The sequence below is a fragment of the Microcaecilia unicolor genome, chromosome 6 (assembly GCF_901765095.1).
Source record: "Microcaecilia unicolor chromosome 6, aMicUni1.1, whole genome shotgun sequence".
Classification (NCBI taxonomy): domain Eukaryota; kingdom Metazoa; phylum Chordata; class Amphibia; order Gymnophiona; family Siphonopidae; genus Microcaecilia; species Microcaecilia unicolor.
The window spans coordinates 28214039-28235986 of record NC_044036.1 but is presented as its reverse complement, the minus strand read 5'-3'; the positions used below and the strand labels follow the sequence as shown (position 1 = coordinate 28235986).

Sequence of the window (21948 nt, the reverse complement as noted above, 5' to 3'; positions counted from 1 at the left end):
AATTTCACCATAAATGTTTTGCAGGTTTCAACTAGTATGAAATAATTCCTTTTCAAATTCAACAGGAGTGTCTGAAAATGGTAGTGTAAGGGTAGAGAATTAGCTATTTAAACTAACCAAAGGACTGTAGGGCTAACAGCCTGCATGAAAACTAAGATGTTCTGACTCTGAACCATTCGCTTTGTTTGACTACTCTTATACTGTTGTGGAGTACAGGACTACAGCATCAGAATATGAACTGCATCTTCCAGATTCCCCAAGGAACAAGGCAAGGATGCAAAAAAAAATTTTAATTTACAATTTTTTTTAAAGAGAAATAGAGGCCAACTGAATGTTGGTTTCAGTTTCGGTTGCAGTGCCAAAAGTGGCCCAAAATCCTTTTCCTGCCCCATTTCAGCCAAAAGGCTAAGCCATGGTTTCAATTTTAGATAAAAATGACCCTGTGTTTTCGGTGGAAGCTGAAAATATGAGCTTTTGACCTGTATACCTTCCTCCCTTCCCCTGTCCACCCGTAGGTGTCCCCCCCTTGGGCCTCTTACAATCACAGGTGGTCAAGGGGTGTAGTCAGGGCAAGAGTGATCCCCGGCCACTCCTGCCCATGCTGGCTCTACTCTCAAAATGGTTCCCATGACCTCTAGTCGCAACCTCACAGCAGCCATTTTTGAAAGTAGAGTTTATGGGCAAGAGTGACTGGGGAATCACTCCTGCCCTGACTATTCTAACCACTGAGCCACAAGGGATTGTAAGGTATTCGGGGGACAGGAGGGAAAAGCTACTTTTGCATTTTTTTCTTGCGTGTGTAATGCAATTGTAGGTATGTTTATGTTTGTTCAAGCAAGATCAAAGCAGTTTACAATGGTACAATAAAAACAAATAAAATAGGGTAAAAGTAAAAACACCATTGATAGGAAAGAATAACTTAATTCACACTACAGAAATATGTTACTTCAACAAATAAAGATAAATAGATACAAACTTTCTAAACCCACCACAGGAGACCTCTGCAGCATTAGGACCCAAAAGCCAATTGGGGGGGAAAAAAAACCCTCAAGTTTTTAGTTTAATTTTAAAGTTGGTTAAAGATGAGTTATGATCTTGCATAGAAGTTTATATGATACTTAAAGTGCTCCAAATAAATGCTTCTGATACAAACATTTAGCAGGAATTTAAGTCCATAAATCTGGGTAAGCTCCTTAGGAATTAGCAACTGTGAAGATATACATAGTAACATACATAGTAGATGACGGCAGAAAAAAGACCTACACGGTCCATCCAGTCTGCCCAAGATAAACTCATATGTGTATACCTTACTGGCATCAGTCGTCACTCCAAAGATGGTGCAAAAGCAATGTTTTAATCAAACTTTGTAGTGGGCAGAAGCTAGATTCTATGAGAAAGAAATCTGTAGTGATTGTTTTCAAGCTCAGCTTATACCATTAGTAGGAAAATGATATATAAAGTTCAGTTCATTGTAATATTAGAAAATAATTTGAAAAATGTATTGCTCTTGCTTGTAATTTTTCTGAGCATATAATCCTCACATTCAGTAATCACCAATGTGTTTTATTATTTTGGATTGTGGAATATATTGAAATTAAATTGAAATAGAATTAAACTCTTTCATCAGGGCACATGGAATCACATCTTCATCTGTTTTGTAGAAGTTGACCTTTTAAATACACAAATGGATTATTCTGTTGTTTGAGCATGTTTCAGGGACACGTGGTTTATAAGTCAAAATAATAAAAATATTTTCTGTCAAACAGATCTCTCATTTGTTGAAACATAACTAAATGGGCTATAAGCCCCTAATGCAGTCCGTTGGTTTTCTTATATTTTGTTCTTGTGATGGCTTATACTGTGCCAAAACTGGAAATACAGTGAGACAGAATAATAGAATTCAGTTACATCCAAAACGTATTTTTTTATGTTTTAATCATCGTTATTACAAGCAAAATATGTTGGTTGATAAGCGTCATACAGAACAAGAAAAAAACCATCCTACATGGCACAATAAAATCTTTTACAGAGAACATACCCCAAGAACCCTTCCCCTCCTGTACTCCCCTTCCTCCCTATATAAGCCCACCTGACTGTTTCCACCCGCCAAAATAACACAACAGATGTACAGATCAGTAGGACTCAAAGCATTTCATAACAAGCACAGTCTCCACTGTATGCAAATCTCTTTCATGAATATTCATTGTCAATATCCTGACTGCCTTGGGTAACTCCAGGATTACGTTATCCTAAGTACCATAAGAGGCAGACATGGTTGTATAATTAACATTATAATTTTATTTGTATTTGGGTAATAACTGAGAAAATGCTATTAAAAATTATATTACAAAGCATGACGTTGACTTGGTTAACTTCTGCTGTATATCAACCAGTAGTAAATAATAGTAATAACCAATATTAAGTGCATTTTTATAATATATCACTGCATTCTCCAAAACAGAAGGCACAAGTTCCCACAAACCATCTTTGTCTTTTAATCTAGGCACAGGAAAAAAAAGAAAAGAAAAAAAAAAAAAAGAACATTCGAATACTCCCTTGTTTCAACTTAATACATGCCAAATGTGGGATATGATTGTCATAAAGAAATAAAAACTCTAAATGCTGAGCACCTGATTCTCATAACATGATGTCTTTTACTACTACTACTTAATATTTCTAGAGCACTACTAGGATTATGCAGCGCTGTACAAATTAACAAAGAAGGACGGTCCCTGCTCAAAGGAGCTTACAATCTAAAGGACAAAATGTCAAGTTGGGGCAGTCTAGATTTCCTGAGTAGAGGTGTAGTGATTAGGTGCCGAAGGCGACATTGAAGAGGTGGGCTTTGAGCAAGGATTTGAAGATGGGCAGGGAGGGGGCCTGGCGTATGGGCTCAGGGAGTTTGTTCCAAGCATGGGGTGAGGCGAGGCAGAAAGGGCGGAGCCTGGAGTTAGCGGTGGTAGAGAAGGGTACTGAAAGGAGGGATTTCTCTTGAGAGCGGAGGTTACGGGTAGGAACGTAAGGGGAGATGAGTGTAGAGAGGTAAGGATGGGCTGCAGATCGAGTGCATTTGTAGGTTAGTAGGACAAACTTGAACTGTATGCGGTATCTGATCGGAAGCCAGTGAAGTGACTCGAGGAGAGGGGTGATATGAGTATATCGGTTCAGGCGGAAGATAAGACGTGCAGCAGAGTTCTGAATGGACTGAAGGGGGGATAGATGGCTAAGTGGGAGGCTAGTGAGGAGTAGGTTGCAGTAGTCAAGGCGAGAGGTAATGAGAGATTGGATGAGAGTTCGGGTGGTGTGCTCAGAGAGGAAGGGGCGAATTTTGCTAATGTTATAGAGGAAGAAGTGACAGGTCTTGGCTATCTGCTGGATATGTGCAGAGAAGGAGAGGGAGGAGTCGAAGATGACACCGAGGTTGCGGGCAGATGAGACAGGGGCGATGAGGGTGTTATCAACTGAGATAGAGAGTGAAGGGAGAGGAGAAGAGGGCTTGGGTGGGAAGACAATAAGTTCGGTCTTGGCCATGTTCAGTTTCAGGTGGCGGTTGGACATCCAGGCAGCAATGTCTGATAAGCAGGCCAATACTTTGGCCTGGGTTTCCGCAGTGATGTCTGGTGTGGTCCGAAGAGAGATAAAGCTGGGTGTCGTCAGCATAAAGATGATAGTGGAAACCATGAGATGAGATCAGGGAGCCCAGGGAAGAGGTGTAGATTGAAAAAAAGAAGGGGTCCAAGGACAGATCCCTGAGGAACTCCAACAGAGAGTGGGATAGGGGTGGAGGACGAACCATGAGAGTGTACTCTGAAGGTACGGTGGGAGAGATAAGAGGAGAACCAGGAGAGGACAGAGCCCTGGAACACAAAAAAGGACAGTGTGGCCCATTACCAGGAGAAAAATAATTTAAAAAATCTCTGCACGAATATAACCCGGGTTAGGGTGTCCTTTTAACCAGCCCCTCCAACTGACCACTGATTAAAATGTATAACAAATTACTACTCTACCTATGAAAAGTTATTCTGTTATTATACTTCCTCTGCGTACATCCGTATGCTGCACAAGCTGGCATGTTTGAAAATTGAGCTTAAATAAAAATGCTACCAACAATAAAGAACGACAAGATGGATGCAGCAGGCAGCAGCTCATAGGTTTGCTTTGTTTTCAGAGTATAGAGATGATGGGCTTGCTTTGTTTTCAGTGTACAGGGATGATGACTACTGCTGCGCTGGGAAGGGGAAACTTAGACTGACCTAATTGGTTTCAGCGTTCTGACGTCACTTCACCTCCTGCTTTTATCCAATCTCCTTGCTTCAGGCTGACGGTTTTCGTCGTCGCCGTCCGCAGGCGCAGACGCAATTCCTGTGCGCCGAGAGAGGCGGCGTGCGTGATACCTTGTGACGTTGATCTCGTGCGGCGACAGAGTACCTGTGGAAAGTGGTGGTGGGTGGTGGTGGTTATATTCGCGATTATGGGCAGCGATTTCTACCTACGTTATTATGTCGGGCACAAGGGAAAATTCGGACATGAGTTCTTGGAGTTCGAGTTCCGGCCGGACGGTGAGTCGCTGCGCGCTGAGTTCAGTTTCAGAGCCAGAGGCGTGGAGGAGGAAGGAAGGAAGAGGTTACCCCAGAGCTGTTTGTTAAAAGAGATCGCTGTCAGGATTTATAGTTTTCATTTTTGGTTCTTGTTCTTTTGGTGCCCTCTTTAAATGTTACCACGGTTGGGTTATGCACTAGTCTTGGTAGAAATTAGATATTTATCTGTAGTTTTTCCTGCTTAATTTAATTGCTTAAAGTAATTGTATTAGCCTGTTGCCCTCCCCCCCCCCCCTCCACATTTTCTCTACCAATAGCTGAATCGATCTCTTGTAGGCAGAGGAGGGACAAGCTTTTGAAAAAGTGAAGCGAAAAGGCCTTACAGGTTTTGATCTACTTTTGTGACCTTATTATCTAGAGATAAGCAGCATTTCTGCATTCCCTTCTTCTTATTACTACCTGACTAATCCTTACCCTGGTGCTTTTCTGTTTGTTTCTCTAAACTGCCTGTTTACAAATTTGTAGTGCCTTGAATATGTGCATTGCATTTTAAAATTGATTCTGATATAGGATTTTTTTTTGTACCTGAGCACTGCATTTCAAAACTGTTAAGCCTCAGTTATTTTAAGGTTTAGCATTAGTCTTGGTATAAATTAGATATTTATCTGTAGTTTTTTGCTGCTTAATTTTATTGCTCAAAGTATTTTACACCCTGTCTTGTAGATGGGCTTGTAGAATAGCAGAGGTGCAGCGAGGTGTTGTATTGGAACATTGGCGATTGGTGTCACAGCTAGCACAGTCCTCAGCTCTTTGTTCCAAATTCACCACCTACCCCCTTCAAACAATTCTACCTCAATTACAGCCAGTTTTGAGACATCTGATTGTGTTTACTTTGCGCTGTTTGCTTTTTATCAGGTGTAGATACTGATTTGATATTAACAGAGTTTTTTTCTTTATTATGTAGTACAAATTTACATACTATATATAAATCCATGTTTACTGTTCCTTTCTTACATACATCCAAGAGCAGGACTTTTCCTTTAAGAAAACCAGCTTCCTGTAAGCTTTTCTTTTTACCCTCACTTTAATAAGGGAGCAAGTTATATTCTCTGTTTTTAGGCCTTACTACTACAAATCATTTCTACAGCGCTTCACAATTGAACATGAAGAAAAGACAGTCCCTGCTCAAAAGAGCTTACAATCTAAATCAGGACAGACAGGCCAAACAAGGGATAAGGGTAGGACATACAGATAGGACACATAGGGAAAGGGGACTATTGAAGAGAGGAAGACAAGATAAAGGTTACGAGCAGGTCAAAACCCATGAAAAGATAAGCTAAATGATTGTGTATCCCAATAGGCAAAGAGCTACATTGAACTACACTCACAGAGTAAATTTGAGCAGATTTTCAGATTTATAATAAAACTACCTGCTTCCACTACCTTACAGAACAGGTGAAGGAAAAAAATAGGGTTGGGACTTTGTTAGGCCTTCCATTTCTTTTAGTCCATAGGTATAAACAGCACCTACACAGAAGTATGGCAAAGAATCATTGTGCTCCTAAAGCTGTGGCTCTCATTACATCTTCTGCCTCTATCCATACTGAATTCTTGGCCCAAGGCAATATTCTGGTTTCATGTGATAAATGCATGCGCATTGAATCACTCATGAAAGAAGTACAAGAGCTAAGAGAGCAGGTGGCAAAACTAAGAAGCATCTGTGACAACCAGCAATTCTCCCTAGAGATGCATGTTGAAACATTGAGGATTTCCAACAAAGGGAGTGAATATCTTGTGCAGAAAGAGGATAGCTGGACACAGGTCACCAGATCCTGCAGAATCAACCCCCCCAACTCCATTTTCTGTAGAATTGGTTCACAGCCCTGGAGGCAGAAGAGATGAAAACATCTCATGAGCAGGAGGAAACAATTATCAAAAATCCCAAAGCCGCCTAATTGGTGGCCAAAGGGAAGCGAAAGATAGTGGTGTTTGGGTGATTCTCTTCTAAGGGGTATGGAGGTGGCGCCCGTCTGCCGACCAGACATGATGACCAGGGAGGTGTGTTGTCTTCCTGGCGCCAAGATTCGAGATGTAGCGGAAAGATTACCTAGACTCATCAAGCTTACTGACCACTGTCCTATGCTGCTGATGAAACTGCTAAGTATACTACTGAGCATATCAAGCATAACTTCATGGTACTCAGGTGCACACAGTATTCTTATCCTTCCTATTGAAGGTAAAGGCCAAAAGAGGGAAGCTCGCACCAAATGTTTGTCTGCGTGGATGGTGTCAACGCGAGTGCTTCTGTTTCCTGGGCCACAGGATGATTTTCCTAGAGCTTACTGAGCAATGATGGTGTCTGTCTTTCAAGGAAGAGATGACGTGTCTTCAATACCAGACTGGCTAATGTACTAAAGAGGGTTTTAAACTAAATTTGGTGGGGATGGGTGAGAAAAGCCCCAAAGTCATTAATAACCCTCAGGAAGATAAGACACCAAATACCCTTATAGAAAGTGGAAAAAAGAGTAACATCTGGAGAGCCTTATGCCAAAACCTGTAGTATGGGAAACAAATGTTTAGATCTAGAGGCCGCAATGATAGAAGTCGACTTAGATTTAGTGGTGGTCACGGAGACGAGGTTCACGGAGAACCACTACTGGGACATAGCTATACCTGGCTATGATTACTCAGGAAGGACAGGGTAGGAAAAAAGGATGGAGGAGTTGCATTGTATGTAAGAATAATATTAAAGTGACAGAACTGCAGGACATATGGGGTAAAGAATAAGTGTTGTGGGTTAAACTGGTAAGAGGAAAAGGAAAATATGCTTACATTGGTGTAATATACAGGTCACCTTCACAGAAGAATTGGACAGAGACTGAATGAAGACATCCACAAGATAGCTAGGAAAGGGGAAGTATTACTGATAGGTAATTTTAATATGCCGGATGTCGATTTGGGGCGTCTCTGCTGTGGGGTCATCTAGAAGCAAAGGTGTCTTGGATTCTCTGCAGGAAAAATTGTTTCAGCAATAGGGGATGGATCTATTCTAGACCTGGTGCTTACAAATGAGGACAGTGTTTCTGATGTTACAGTGGGAGATCATTCTAGTGATCATCAAATGGTATGGTTCAATATTAAGACAAAGGAGGAGAGGGCTTATTTGAGATTGAAGCTACTAGACTTCAAAAGAACTAACTTTGCCGAGATGGAGGAATTTTTCAAGGAAGAGTTAGTTGGATGACAACAGCTGAAGGAAGTAGAATAGCAGTGGACTAAAGTGAAAGGAGCCATCTTAAAGGTGACAAAACTTTGTTAGAAAATTACATAAAACTAAGAGGAAAAGAAGACCGCTCTGGTTCTCGAACGTAGTAGCTGAAAAGGTAAGGGAAAGAAGACTAGCCTTCATATGTTACAAGAGGACTCAAAGAGGAAGATGGAGAAAATACCTGAAAAAGCTAAGAGAAGCAGGAAAATGTTAGGAAGCAAAGAGGCAAATGGAAGAAAAGATAGGTGACTCTAAATTGGGAGACAAGACAATTTTCAGATATATAAGTGACAGGAGGAAGTGCCATAATAGCATTGTGAGGCTCAAAGCTGAGGGGGAGCAATATGTAGAAGCCCATAAGGATAAAAGCAGGACTGCTTAACAATTGCTTCTGTTGTGTGTTGATGGATGAAAGGCCGGGGGTAGAATTACAGAAAACAAATGCTAATGGAGATGGCTGTATGGTAGACCAGGACCGATTCTCAGAAGACTTTTGTGAGGAGCTAGGTAAACTAAAAGTTGTCAAAGCGATGGGGCCTGATGGGATACATCCAAGGATATTCGAGGAACTCGGAGATGTTCTGGCAGCTCCGCTGTCAGACCTCTTCAACGCTTCCTTAAAGTCTAGAGTGGTCCCAGAGGATTGGAGAAGGGCGGACCTTGGTGAGTAATGGAAACACTTCTAAAGAGGAGGGTCGTGAGGTTTCTCGAATCAAATGGTTGCAGGACCCGAGGCAGCATGGCTTCACTAGAAGCGGTTTGTGTCAGACAAATCTGATTGATTTCTTTGACTAATTGGATGTGGGAGGGGCGCTAGATGTGGTGTACTTGGATTTTAGCAAAGCCTTTGACACAGTTCGACACAGGTGACTGATTAATAAATTGAGTGCCCTTGGTATGGAACCTAAAGAGACTGACTAGATTAAAAACTGGTTAAATGGGAGGAGACAGAGGGTAGTGGTAAATGGAGCTTGCTCCAATTAAAAGAATGTGACAGGCTGTCAATAAAAAAATCATGGCAGTTCTCTCCTTGTTCCTAGTTTTTCTGGTAGCTTGTGACAATGTCTATGCCTGCTTTCTGCTGGAATCTTTTAAATATTTTTAACACCTGATTATCAGGTCCCATAATGCTTTCAAGGGTTTTGTTCAGGTATTAAAAAACTTGTAAGAGATTCTGGCAGAAAAGCAGATACAGACGCTGTCATAGGCTTCCACAAAAAACAGCGACCCCGCTGAGGTTGGCCATAATTTTTATTAGTAAGGCTGGCTACCCAACTGTATATATCATTAGGGAAGACAGCAAAAGGGTACAGACCATGAAAAGGAAATAGTTTTCCCCCTTTCACTGTAACAGCTTTGCAGCACCACTCTTTGACAATAAATGCATCTGGGCAGACTAGATGGACCGTGCAGGTCTTTTTCTGCCGTCATCTACTATTAGCTTCGTAGTTATAAATATGGTCCACGCAGTATTTCAAATAATTCATTTACAGGTGGATTTCTTTTTGTATTCAAATACTCTTACATATGCATGAGAGGATAACTTCAAAGGTTGCCACAGATATGCAGGTCCATTAAAAGAGGTAGACTTTTTTTCAAGGTAAAAATATCAAAATTCAGGAGCTTTCAAATTTAATTTACAAATTTCTGCTAGGGTCTCCATCCTGAAACTGGGTAACTTGGTAGCATTGTATATCTTAGTGGTTACAGCAGTGGGCTAGGACACAATGGAAGCCTGGATTCAAATCATTCTTCCACTGATGCCCCATGTGACGTTTGAGCATTATCTCCAGTACAACTTAGATTTCAAATCTGAATGGAACTTGCCTTAAGCTCAAATTTGGAAAGGTTTCCCAAGTACATCTAAAATTCAAATTCAAGAGGTTTTCAATCATGTCTTCAGAAATGTTTGTGTGTGATTAGTGTTTTGTTATCCATAAAATTTCATATTGTAATAGATGATGTAGTTATCTGAATTTGATTTTTGAAATGTTATGGTTTTTGACAGGAAAATTGAGATACGCCAACAACAGCAATTACAAGAACGATGTCATGATCCGAAAAGAGGTAACTGATTTTCTTCGTGCATTGATTACTACCAGATAAACTTGAGAGATCCCTTTGGTTTGCATTCTCTGTTCATTTCTTTATTGCACATAAAGCATTAATATACGTTTGCTACATTGAAAATAGCAGTGTCATGTTTTTCTGGCCTGTTTTGCTTTCTTACTTGATTTCATTCTTTCAATTTGCTGTTCATGCTGATACATTTTGATTCTTTTACTAAAATGCTTTATGCACTTTAATGTGTGAATTAGTGCATGTTAACTGCTTCCGCACGAATGTGTTAACTGGCTTTGCATTATTTTAGTACACACTAATTCACATTTTAAAAAGGGCATTTTGTGTCTGGGGGCCGTAACTAGGTAGGGCATAGGCAGTGAATGTGCATGGACAACCACAATAGGAGGCTCTAAATGTGACCAAGCTACCGCATGTTAATGGCTATTTTAAGGATATGCTGGGCATGCCCCTTCCCCGCTACTTGCGTTAAATTTGCACTAGGCTGCAATAACAGCAAAATCTAGCGCACTTTAGTTAAAGGGCCCCTTTATTTGTTAAACGTTCACCTTTGAATGGTCATTCTGATTTGTGTTTTTGTGCCTTTGCTTTCCTGCATGAGGTTCTTATGAACTCCAGCAAAGCAACCTCTACACCTTATTAAGAATTAAAAATCGCAGTATAAATGAGACCAAATTATTTTAACTTTTAAATATCAAACATGTTTTTAATACTATAGTTTTTAGTATTTTTATTGCGTTTTATAGGTTTAAATAATATACAACCAAACAAGGCTTGAAAAGTCTATAGTGTGGAAACAAGGAAACAAAAAAAAAAAAAAACCTAACAAAATGGAAATCTAAACCATTGTATTACTGCTGTCAACAATAATTGTTGAGGATCCAATAAAGATTATTAGCAAGAAATATCCTTCAGTTGATAAAAGAAAGGCATAGCCAATGCAAAGGTTATTCCTATGAATAATTTAAAATGCAGCACAAATTATTAAAATGGAATAGAACAGGAAAAGGTTTCCACCTGTTTGGCAGCCAAATTGGGAAGGAAATGTAGAAAAGTGTCCCTAATTGCAACTCCAGGAGGCAAAAGTAAGTTTTCTGTGTATTTATTTGTTAATCCTTATTTTAATTAAAAAAAAATGCAATTTACAAACGTATTCAGTCCATGGGAAGCTTGCCAGGTGCCCTTGGCCTGGATTGGCCGCTGTCGTGGACAGGATGCTGGGCTCGATGGACCCTTGGTCTTTTCCCAGTGTGGCATTACTTATGTCCTTTTGGCCGATGTTCTAAAGCCGACGTGCACTAGAGCGATGAGCTAAAGCTCAGTGCCCCAGTTGCCTGACGCAAGTGTAAGGGAGCAAAATTTCTTTAACACACTGTTGCACAGTAGTATGCAAATACGTTGCATGTGGATAATATGTGCAGACATGGGAGAGTTTAATGGAAGTATGTGTACGTGGGTCTGCTAAGAGCAGCTGTATTTCACACTGAAAACAAATTGTATCGGCACGTGTGCATTTGCTTGGAACTCTGTTCTGCATTGTTGGCACTTGTACATGGTTATGCAGACATTCTGGAATGCCGTTCTGTACATAAACGTGCTTTACTCTTCATAGCCCTTCAGTTCCTCATCCCCTGCTGCTGCTGTTCTTTTGTTTTTAAGGTAAAGGGTCATAGTTTTGATATACTGCCTTTCTTTGTTTTGTATATATATATATATATATATATATATATATATATAATTTTATTTTTTTGTTACATTTGTACCCCGTGCTTTCCCACTCATGGCAGGCTCAATGCGGCTTACATATTATATACAGGTACTTATTTGTACCTGGGGCAATGGAGGGTTAAGTGACTTGCCCAGAGTCACAAGGAGCTGCCTGTGCCTGAAGTGGGAATCGAACTCAGTTCCTCAGTTTCCCAGGACCAAAGTCCACCACCCTAACCACTAGGCCACTCCTCCACTGTTGCTACTATTTGAGATTCTACATGGAATGTTCCAACATTCCATGTAGAAGTCGGCCCTTGCAGATCACCAATGTGGCCGCGCAGGCTTCTACATGGAATGTTGCTAGTGGAATAGCAACATTCCATGTAGAATCTCCAATAGTAGCAACATTCCATGTAGAATCTCCAATAGTATCTATTTTATTTTTGTTACATTTGTCCCCCGTGCTTTCCCACTCATGGCAGGCTCAATGCGGCTTACATGGGGCAACGGAGGGTTAAGTGACTTGCCCAGAGTCACAAGGAGCTGCCTGTGCCTGAAGTGGGAATTGAACTCAGTTCCTCAGGACCAACGTCCACCACCCTAACCACTAGGCCACTCCTCCACTGTTGCTACTATTGGAGATTCTACATGGAATGTTGCTATTCCACTAGCAACATTCCATGTAGAAGTCGGCCCTTGCAGATCACCAATGTGGCCGCGCAGGCTTCTACATGGAATATTGCTAGTGTAGTGGAATAGCAACATTCCATGTAGAATCTCCAATAGTAGCAACATTCCATGTAGAATCTCCAATAGTATCTATTTTATTTTTGTTACATTTGTACCCTGCGCTTTCCCACTCATGGCAGGCTCAATGCGGCTTACATGGGGCAATGGAGGGTTAAGTGACTTGCCCAGAGTCACAAGGAGCTGCCTGTACCGGGAATCAAACTCAGTTCCTCAGTTCCCCAGGACCAAAGTCCACCACCCTAACCACTAGGCCACTCTACTCTATACTGTGGCTATATCCTTATTTTTTCTCAATGCAATAGATTGTCAATTGTCACGCTATACATAAACTCCAAGCAATTAAGATGTGGCACTTCTCAGGTCATTACACTAGATTCTTTAAGCACTCTTAAAGAAAGTACCTGACAGTATATACAAGTAATTATCTATGGTGGGTACCTGGAGCAGTGAAGGGCTAAGTGACTTGCCCTGGGTCACAGAGACCTGTAGTGGGAGTTGAACCCAGTTCCCAGCTCACTGCACTAACCATTGGGCTGCTTGTCCACTCCTCCCCCCCCCCCTCCAAAGCACTTGAACAAATTAAGCACAAGTTGCAGTTTCTTCATTCTCACAGAAGGAAGAAGAAATACACCTGAATTCCAACAGTGTTTATAGAAGAATGAGCTAACTTTTCACTCCTCAGATCTGGTGTTAAAGCCCTAACATTAGAAATCCACATGCTCAGCCTTCGGGACGTTTGCACATTTCTTTGCATCTGCGTTTAATAGCTGATCCCTTCATTATCATGGAGTTTAAATGATGTGTGTACTGATGTTACCTTTTAGCATCGGAAGGTTGCAGTAGTACAAAAGTCTGCACTAAACTGGGCACAGTGCTTCCCAAACTTCATTGCATCTGGACTTGGTTTTCTGTGATGTGGAATACATATAGAGTGGTCTTTTCTGTTCTCTCTTGGGCCTAATCTTTACATCACAATCGCAGCAGCTGTCTGTAAACACCTTAAACATAAAAACCCCACTTTTACAGTGTAGTAAATTTAAAACAAATCGGAGAAAATTTTTCTTCACCCAACGTATAATTAAACTCTGGAATTCGTTGCCGGAGAAAGTGGTGAAGGCGGTTAGCTTAGCAGAGTTTAAAAAGGGGTTGGATGGTTTCCTAAAGGACAAGTCCATAAACCGCCAATAAATGGACTTGGGAAAAATCCAGAATTCCAGGAATAACGTATATAGAATGTTTGTACGTTTGGGAAGCTTGCCAGGTGCCCTTGGCCTGGATTGGCCGCTGTCGTGGACAGGATGCTGGGCTCGATGGACCCTTGGTCTTTTCCCAGTGTGGCATTACTTATGTACTTGCTTATTAGATGATTAGCACTGCTGCCTGCTGAAATAGGAGTTGCATTAACAGCTTGTTAAATGCAAGTTTATGATTGGTAAATTGAGCAAAGAGAGAACAAGGCCATGGCCAAATGTCTTACTTAGCAGCAGCTGAGGATAAGCGTTGCTAGAATGAGATTTGTATCTGGGGACTTCATCCAGTGGTTATTCTGGTTTCTTAGGGTTTCCATAGAACTTTTATTTTTGAATCATTTCTTGTTCATTTTCTGATCATTTTCTTCTGAAAGTCTTGCAGTCTCAGTTTTTTTGTATGTTGTTCAATGTTGCATTTTTCTAGGCATATGTCCATAAAAGCGTCATGGAAGAATTGAAGCGAATAATAGATGACAGTGAAATAACGAAAGAAGACGATGCCTTGTGGCCTCCCCCAGACAGAGTAGGCCGGCAGGTGAGTGGTGGATGCTTTGTATGCTAAATGGCTGTTCTAGACCTTTATTTAAAATGTTTGTATTTTTAATTTAGCATCACAGTTCTGCTTTGTGGGCCTGCAGTCTCGACTGGTCCGGTGGGCCTGGGGATTCTTGGTCCTTTGGGGTGAGGGGGGGTGGAAGTTACTGGGATCAGCAGTGTTTGTAATTCATTCTGGCTTCTAATTTTTCTACTTCTCTCCCAGGGCTCCTTAGGTATTGGTTGGGGCTACAACCCATGCGGGTGTCGAACCATGGTTGCCGGGTCCCTCCCTCCCCATACTCTCCTGGTTCCTTATTGTTTCTGGAGGTCCATTTTGTGCCTCGGCCTCTGGTGCTGTCTAGGGTCCTTGAATGCTTGGGAAGTGAACCTCATCTTTTCTCTGTGTTAAAAAAAAAAAAAAAAGAGCAGTCTGTGGTTTGATATTGCTCCGCAGTCTTCCTTTGTTTTGTGCTCAGTTTGGCAGCAGCCAGGTTTTTGCCTTGCTGGCAGGCAGTTTTGGGCAGTATGTTCTGGCTCCCCTCCTCCATCCTGCAGTTCTTGACTTTGTTTCTATCTAGTTTTCAGTTGAGCTATAATTCCTTCGATGGAGGCTTTCTATTCTGAGCTCCGTTTGCCTAGGAGCCTTTTAGGCTTGTGGGGGTATTTTTCCCCTGAACCAGTATTTCTGCTGTGTTTGTCAAGTTTGGGGGTGTCTTGGGCTTTTTCTCCTGACCCAGTTTATACATTACATTACATTACAATAAACTTCTATACCATTTGTAGCACTAAGGTTCAAAGTGGTTTACAAACTCGGGAAAACCAAGACAAATACTTTAGTGTGTAAATGGCTGTGATAGATCTATGATATGGAGTACCTCAGTGCAGTTTGGCATCATTACTAGGTAAGCACTTAGCTTAGGAGTTTCTATGGAACTTTGGAAGGCTAAGTGCTTTGAAAATATGCCTCTTAGTGGATGGACTAAGATATGGAAACCGTTTGAGGGAGAAACTGAATTTTCTATGCTTCTGAACTGCTCATATGGACTAGTTATTTTTCTTTTGAGACTGGTAGGGTACCTTTTATTCTCCCATTTACAGATTTCTTTTTCTCTGTTTTCCCCTTTCTTTCTTTCCCTCCCTCCCTCCCTCCTTCCCCCCCCCCCCCCCTTCCTTGGGTTGTTTGCAATGTTAAAAACGTTAAAAGGCTAGAGGTTCCATTTGCTTAGTTACTTTTGAAACCAGTGTTTGCTGCTGTTGTTTACAACAATGTATGTTGTGTCAATGTTTTGCCTCAGGTAAAGAAAAAAGAAAACTGACAAAAACTCAGGAATTACAGAGAAGTAATAATTATTTGTAAAAGATTAAGCTAAAACCTAACATAAAAATCTTCGAGAAAGAGTAGTCTTAAGACATTTCCTGAAAAGAGCATAACTATACATATTGTCTAAACTTAATGATAAGCTTTTCTAATTTCTCAGTGCTTGAAAGACCAACAATTCAGAGGCTAAATCCTTTTCTCCCTTAGGTGATGATGGAGATATGAATGGAGAACAATTGTTGGATCTTCTAGACCTATTAAAAGTGTAGAATTTCACATGCGACAATATCTGGGTTTCTATTTGTTTTTGTTTTTTTTTTGTTTATTTATTTGTTAGGATTTACCACCTTTTTGGAAGAATTCACTCAAGACGGTGTACAGTAAGAATAAATCACACATAAGCAAATAGACAATTACAGCAGTAAAAATATTCAAATAACAATACAAAGTATGGCATGAGTTTGAGAGGCCTCTAGATATAAATAGGAGCACGTAGAGAATCTGTAATTGTAAAATAACTCAAATCAAAACCCTGTGACCTCTACTTATAATGTAGTGTCAAGTCATATGTTTATAGGAGGAAAAGCCTCAAACCCAAGCACATACTCCTTTTGTTGAATCCAACTATGGGGAGCACTGCCTGATCATCACTGGCTGAAAAACCTCTTCTGTCAGTGTAGCCCTCAAATGCCTTTGCTGTAGGTTTTAGAATGAATTTATATGAGGGTTACTTAGCTTGCTGCCGTTTGTCAACTGTGCAGTCTTATGTATACAGTCGTTCAGTCTTCTTAACCCCGTCCACGGCCCGAGTTTCGCCTCCTGCATCAGGGTCCGTGGGATTTACTTGACTGAGTCTGTACTGTAGTGTCTGCAAAAATGACACAACGCTTTATACTCGGATACCTCTCCCCCGTGTTCAAAAAAACCTTTTTTTCTCTGTGTTCAATAACCTTTCTTACTTCAGATGCCGTGTTCTCTGTCTTCTAATGCCAGACAAAATGGCGGTGATATTTATGCCATGGTGATGTCAGACGCGCTAGATTAGACTCCTCCTTCCTACTGGATGTTCAATCCTCAGCTGTGTATGACGTACTCACGGAACTTGGAGTGACAGCTGACTTAGAAGAACTGATTCCATTCTATTTTTGTATTCAGCCCGTTAGGTTGTAATGTGTTCAGGCGATAGATCCATCCTTGTTCCTGTTGTAGGAGAGCAAGCTTTCTATCCCCGCCATATATTTCCAATTTTAGTTGCTTTAAAATAACACACTTCAGAGAGGCAAAAGTGAACCATACTTTTGCCTCTCTGAAGTGTGTTATTTTACAGCAACTAAACCTTAACTGCTAATTTGCTTTCCTTTAGTCCCTCCAGACCGGCCTAGAACCCGCCTGTACTGTTATAGTAACATAACATAGTAACATAGTAGATGACGGCAGAAAAAGGCCTGCACGGTCCATCCAGTCTGCCCAACAAGATAAACTCACATGTGCTACTTTTTGTTATGATCTGACCTGCGTTTTTTTTTTTTAACTAAAAAAAAATCTTCTTTAAGTGATGGAGCTGCCTTTATGGAGAGTATACAAGGAACCAATGAGCGTTGTACAGCTTATTTACAGCAGTGGATTCGCTGTGGCCACTCTTGCTGTTTTGAAGCAGCTGCTTCCTTTGCAGCACAACATTCCTGCACATTGTGTGGGATTTTGAAGCCATGGGAGAGAAGGGTTAAGGGAGATTTGTTGGTTCTTTCTGCTTGTTGCATTCATACTGAGTCTGGGAGAGACTGCACAGCTAACTTATAGGCTCCACCAGAATTCTGTAGTTCTCAGTCAAGACCCACCTGCTGGTAGGAGTGTATAACCCATCTGTCTAGGCTGATCTGGAGGGACTAAAGGAAAACAAATTAGCAGGTAAAGTCTTAATTTCTTCTTGCCTCAGGTACAAAATTAGGTTGTGAGCTCTCCAGGGATAGGGAAATACCTAGTGTACCTGAATGTAACTCACCTTGAGCTACTACTGAAAAAGGCTGTGAGCAAAATCCAAATAAATAAAATAAACAATTAGAAAAGAAAAACCACTCAACAAACCTTGTGAAATTCCCTCCTCATCATGGGCCTCTCTCTCTCTCTCTCTCTCATTATATATATTAAGTGAAAACAATTGGATGATCTGCTTTTGAAATGTTAAAGTAGGTTAAATGTTTATTGCAAATTAAGATTTTTTTTTTTATAGTAAAGTAGGTTTGCTAGTTTGCCCAGTTATTCACTGTCCTCAAACATTTTTTCCTTCCAGGAGCTGGAGATTGTGATCGGTGATGAACACATTTCATTCACGACATCAAAAATAGGTTCCCTCATTGACGTAAATCAGTCCAAGTAAGTTGTCTTTGTGGGATATGTTGGAGAGGAGTGCAGACTCCAGCTTTTGTCTGAGCCCTGTGGCTTGAGGGGATGCGGGCAGAGAAACTGATCAGAGAGCTACCCTGTAGGGCTGTATCTAACTATTGGCCAATGGGGGAGGGGAGCTTGTGATATATCTGTGGAAGATGAGAAGAGAACATTAAAAAATTTTTTATTTTTTTATTTTTGTTACATTTGTACCTCGCGCTTTCCCACTCATGGCAGGCTCAATGCGGCTTACATATTGTATACAGGTACTTATTTGTACCTGGGGCAATGGAGGGTTAAGTAACTTGCCCAGAGTCACAAGGAGCTGCCTGTGCCTGAAGTGGGAATCAAACTCAGTTCCCCAGGACCAAAGTCCACCACCCTAACCACTAGGCCACTCCTACCAATGTTGCTACTATTGGAGATTCTACATGGAATGTTGCTATTCCACTAGCAACATTCCATGTAGAAGTCAGCCCTTGCAGATCACCAATGTGGTGGCCGTGCAGGCTTCTGCTTCTGTGAGTCTGACATCCTGCACATACGTGCAGGACGTCAGACTCACAGAAACAGAAGCCTGCGCAGCCTTCTACATGGAATGTTGCTAGTGGAATAGCAACATTCCGTATAGAATCTCCAATAGTAGCAACATTCCATGTAGAATCTCCAATAGTAGCAACAGTGAAGGAGTGGCCTAGTGGTTAGGACTTGGGAAAAATCCACAATTTCGGGAATAACTTGTATAAAATGTTTGTACATTTGGGAAGCTGCCAGGTGCCCTTGGTCTGGATTGGCTGCTGTCGTGGACAGGATGCTGGGCTCGATGGACCCTTGGTCTTTTCCCAGTGTGGCATTACTTATGTACTTATGTAAAGTATCTCCATTTCGAAAGTAAAGTTTCAAAAGCCAGTCTCTATCATAGTTAAACACCATGGTAACAATCAAAGCAAATGGGGGTCACTAATTCCTCTTTTGAGGACTCCAAAAACACAGTTAGATTTAAACTGTCTTCAGATAGAGGAGAGGGATGATCCACTTCACCATCCCCTTGTTTCTTCTTAAATGGAGGAAAATTAAAAACTGTAGACGTAGGAGGGCATAGATTCCTTAGGCATACAAAGAATCTCGAAAAGATACTTCTTAAATATGTATCTTGCACTGATACTCCCAGTATCTTAGGAAAATTAATAGCCAAAGGTTCCTTCTGCATAATTTTTCAAACTCTCACGTTTAAGCTCTAAATTCACTTGACCTTTGACTAAGTTAGTGGAGAGGCTCTCAGCTTGCTGAACTGAAGTTTGAGAAAGAGTTAAATGCATTTTGTTGCACAGTCAATTGTGGTTCATGAGAATCCACTTTTGGCTCTAAAGATGCTAACAGCCTGGTTAGACATCTGAGAAGGAATAGTCTGACCCAGCTTTATCTGGATAGCAATGCTTAGAAAAAGTTGAACACTACCATTGTCCGGATTACTTCCAATGTGTATAGTGCCATTCTCCGGATTAAGCTCCCATCTTTTTATTGCCATTCTCCGGATTACTTCCAGCGGCTTTAGGGGCACTATCCAGATAAGCTCTCGTGTGTAGTGCTACTCTGAATTACTTTCATTATGTTTAAGGGCATTCTCCGGATTGAGTTCAGGCGTGTTTAGTGCCACTTTCCAGATTGAGTTCTGGCGTGTTTAGTGTAAGTCTCCGGATAGTGCTACTGAATTCAGCACATCAGTATTCCAGTGAATTGGTGAAAGAAAAATTATAGGAGAGACATTCATTCTCTCTCTCTATATATATATATATTTGTCGTTTGTTAGGTGCAAGACACTGGACGGAGCAAATGAGAGAATTGATCCAGATATTGTAAAATATTGCATTAAGTTATAATTTTTATTGCAATAAGTGCACATGAGGGTTTTGGCTCACAAAAGAAATAAAATAAAAATTAGTGGAGAAGTTCTATGATGGAGAAACTTGTCCACCCTTAGAGGCGTAAATCACTTTGGTGTAGTCTCGCTTGGGTGAGTTCACACTCTGAGATCTCTCCACCACCACATAAAACATTTTGTTTACATAGTACATTTGATTTATCTGGATCATTCTTTTTCTCATTTTTGTTCCTTCCTTACTATACTCTGGTTCTTTACTGACTGAATATCCACTGACATCTATATCTAAGCCATTTACTCGGGTAAGGGCTACCACAGCAAATCCAATACGTTAGCATTTAATTCATAAAGGATACTTATGATAAAATGAGGAGAAATGTGTGTTCTTTTTTTGTTTTGTTTTTTAACCATAAAGGAGCAGCTGCAAAGGTCAAAAATTTACATCAGGCATAGATGATAGTCAATAGTGTATTATCCTAGAAGCTCAGACCAGATAGATTCCAGTTATTAAAAAAGGAGGAAGGCCAAATGACAGTTGGCATGGCTAAAAAGTGAGGTGAAGGAAGCTATTAGAGCTAAAAGAAAACCCTTCAGAAAATGGAAGAAGGCTACAACTGAAAATAATAGGAAACAGCATAAGGAATGGCAAGTCAAATGCAAAGTGCTGATAATGTGAGCAAGTGCAAAGTGATGCATGTGGGAAAGAGGAAACCAAACTATAGCTATTTGATGCAGAGGAATTGCTGCCCAGAAGAAAAATCTAGGTGTGTATGTTGAAACACTCTACTCAATGTGCAGAGGCAGCTAAGAAAGCAAATAGAATGTTAGGAAAGGAATGGAAAACAAAAATGAGAATGTTATAATGCCTTTGTATTGCACCATGGTGCAACCTCTCCTTAAGTAAGGACAGGCTGTTCAGCTGATAAGTGCGCCAGCAACCCCTTGAGAAAGCCGTGTTGTGCGAAACAGGCACCTGTCGGGGAGAGGTTCCGCACTGCAAGATTTAAGCTAAGTTCTGCTCTTCTATACAGCTTGTTCAAGATGGTCAGATTGTTCGAACACTAAAGCTCATGACGTCTATGTTGTAATAAGAATAGTCACACCTCTGGTGGTTGTCAAACAGATGTAAAAATAATTGAACAAACAAGAGAAAGATTAGAATATTACCACTATAGAGGAGGGAGGTAGGGTAAGTTGATGATTACAACTATCACGAAACAGGGGTATGTACAATTTACCCTGTGCGATCTTATGAGACTTCCCTACTAGAAGTAGTATCTACAAAACGTCCACGTACTTGTTCTACCTGTTCGAGTAAGGTATATAAACCTAAGTAGTAGAACATTGCCACTGACAGTTGACAGTATTTCTAGAATAAGCAGCATAAAATCTGTTTTACTGTTCTGGGATCTTGCTAGGTACTTGTGACCTGGATTGACCACTCTTGGAAATAGGATACTGGGCTTGATGGACCTTTGATCTGGCCTAGTATGCAGTGCTTAAGTTCTTATGTTCATTAGCCAGATAAATGACTGAATATTGGGCCCTCTTTTTTTTTTTATTTTATTTTATTGTTTTTAAAACCTTTCTCATTTTACATATTTTAGTATCACTAAAACATACATTCACTTATTGGTAGCGTTTTGGAGGTCTTCCCTCCCTCGCAACATTGAAATATAGACGCAGAGTGTTTTAAAATTAGCTTTGATTTCTGAGCCAGCTGTGTTGTGTGCTGATTTTGAATTTTTTTGTGTTTTCTAGGGATCCCGAAGGCTTGCGAGTTTTTTATTACCTGGTGCAGGATCTCAAGTGTCTCGTCTTCAGTCTGATTGGTTTACACTTCAAAATAAAACCAATCTAAAACTGTTTGTTTTTTTGTGTTTACTTTTATGTTGGGCTTGGGGGAGGGGGTAGTTTTCATTCTTGTTTATACAGGATCAAGGTCTTTGTGAATGCTTGAACTTTATTTTTTACAAATCAAAATGAATTACTTTAATAAAATGTTGTTGAAACCATATTTACTCTATTTTAATGCTCTTAATAATTATTTCAAAAACAACCTTTGAAAACTATGAAAAGTACATCATAGACAGAAAATGGTAAACTAGTAATATAACATAGTAAATGACGGCAGATAAAGACCTGTATGGTCCATCCAGTCTGCCCAACAAGATAAACTCATTTTACATGGTATGTGATACTTTATACCCGAGTTTGAATTGTTCTGA

At 40.5% G+C, this 21948-nt stretch overlaps 1 protein-coding gene across 1 annotated transcript; it reads left to right on the top strand.

Moving 5' to 3' along the window:
- The first annotated feature begins 4370 nt into the window (after window positions 1-4370).
- On the top strand, window positions 4371-21737 carry MAGOH (mago homolog, exon junction complex subunit). Its single transcript, XM_030206032.1, has 5 exons — window positions 4371-4559; window positions 9815-9873; window positions 14023-14133; window positions 17744-17826; window positions 21482-21737. The coding sequence occupies exons 1-5, from the start codon at window positions 4472-4474 to the stop codon at window positions 21579-21581; spliced, it is 441 nt and encodes a 146-aa protein (XP_030061892.1). The 5' UTR covers window positions 4371-4471; the 3' UTR covers window positions 21582-21737.
- Window positions 21738-21948: the final 211 nt, after the last annotated feature.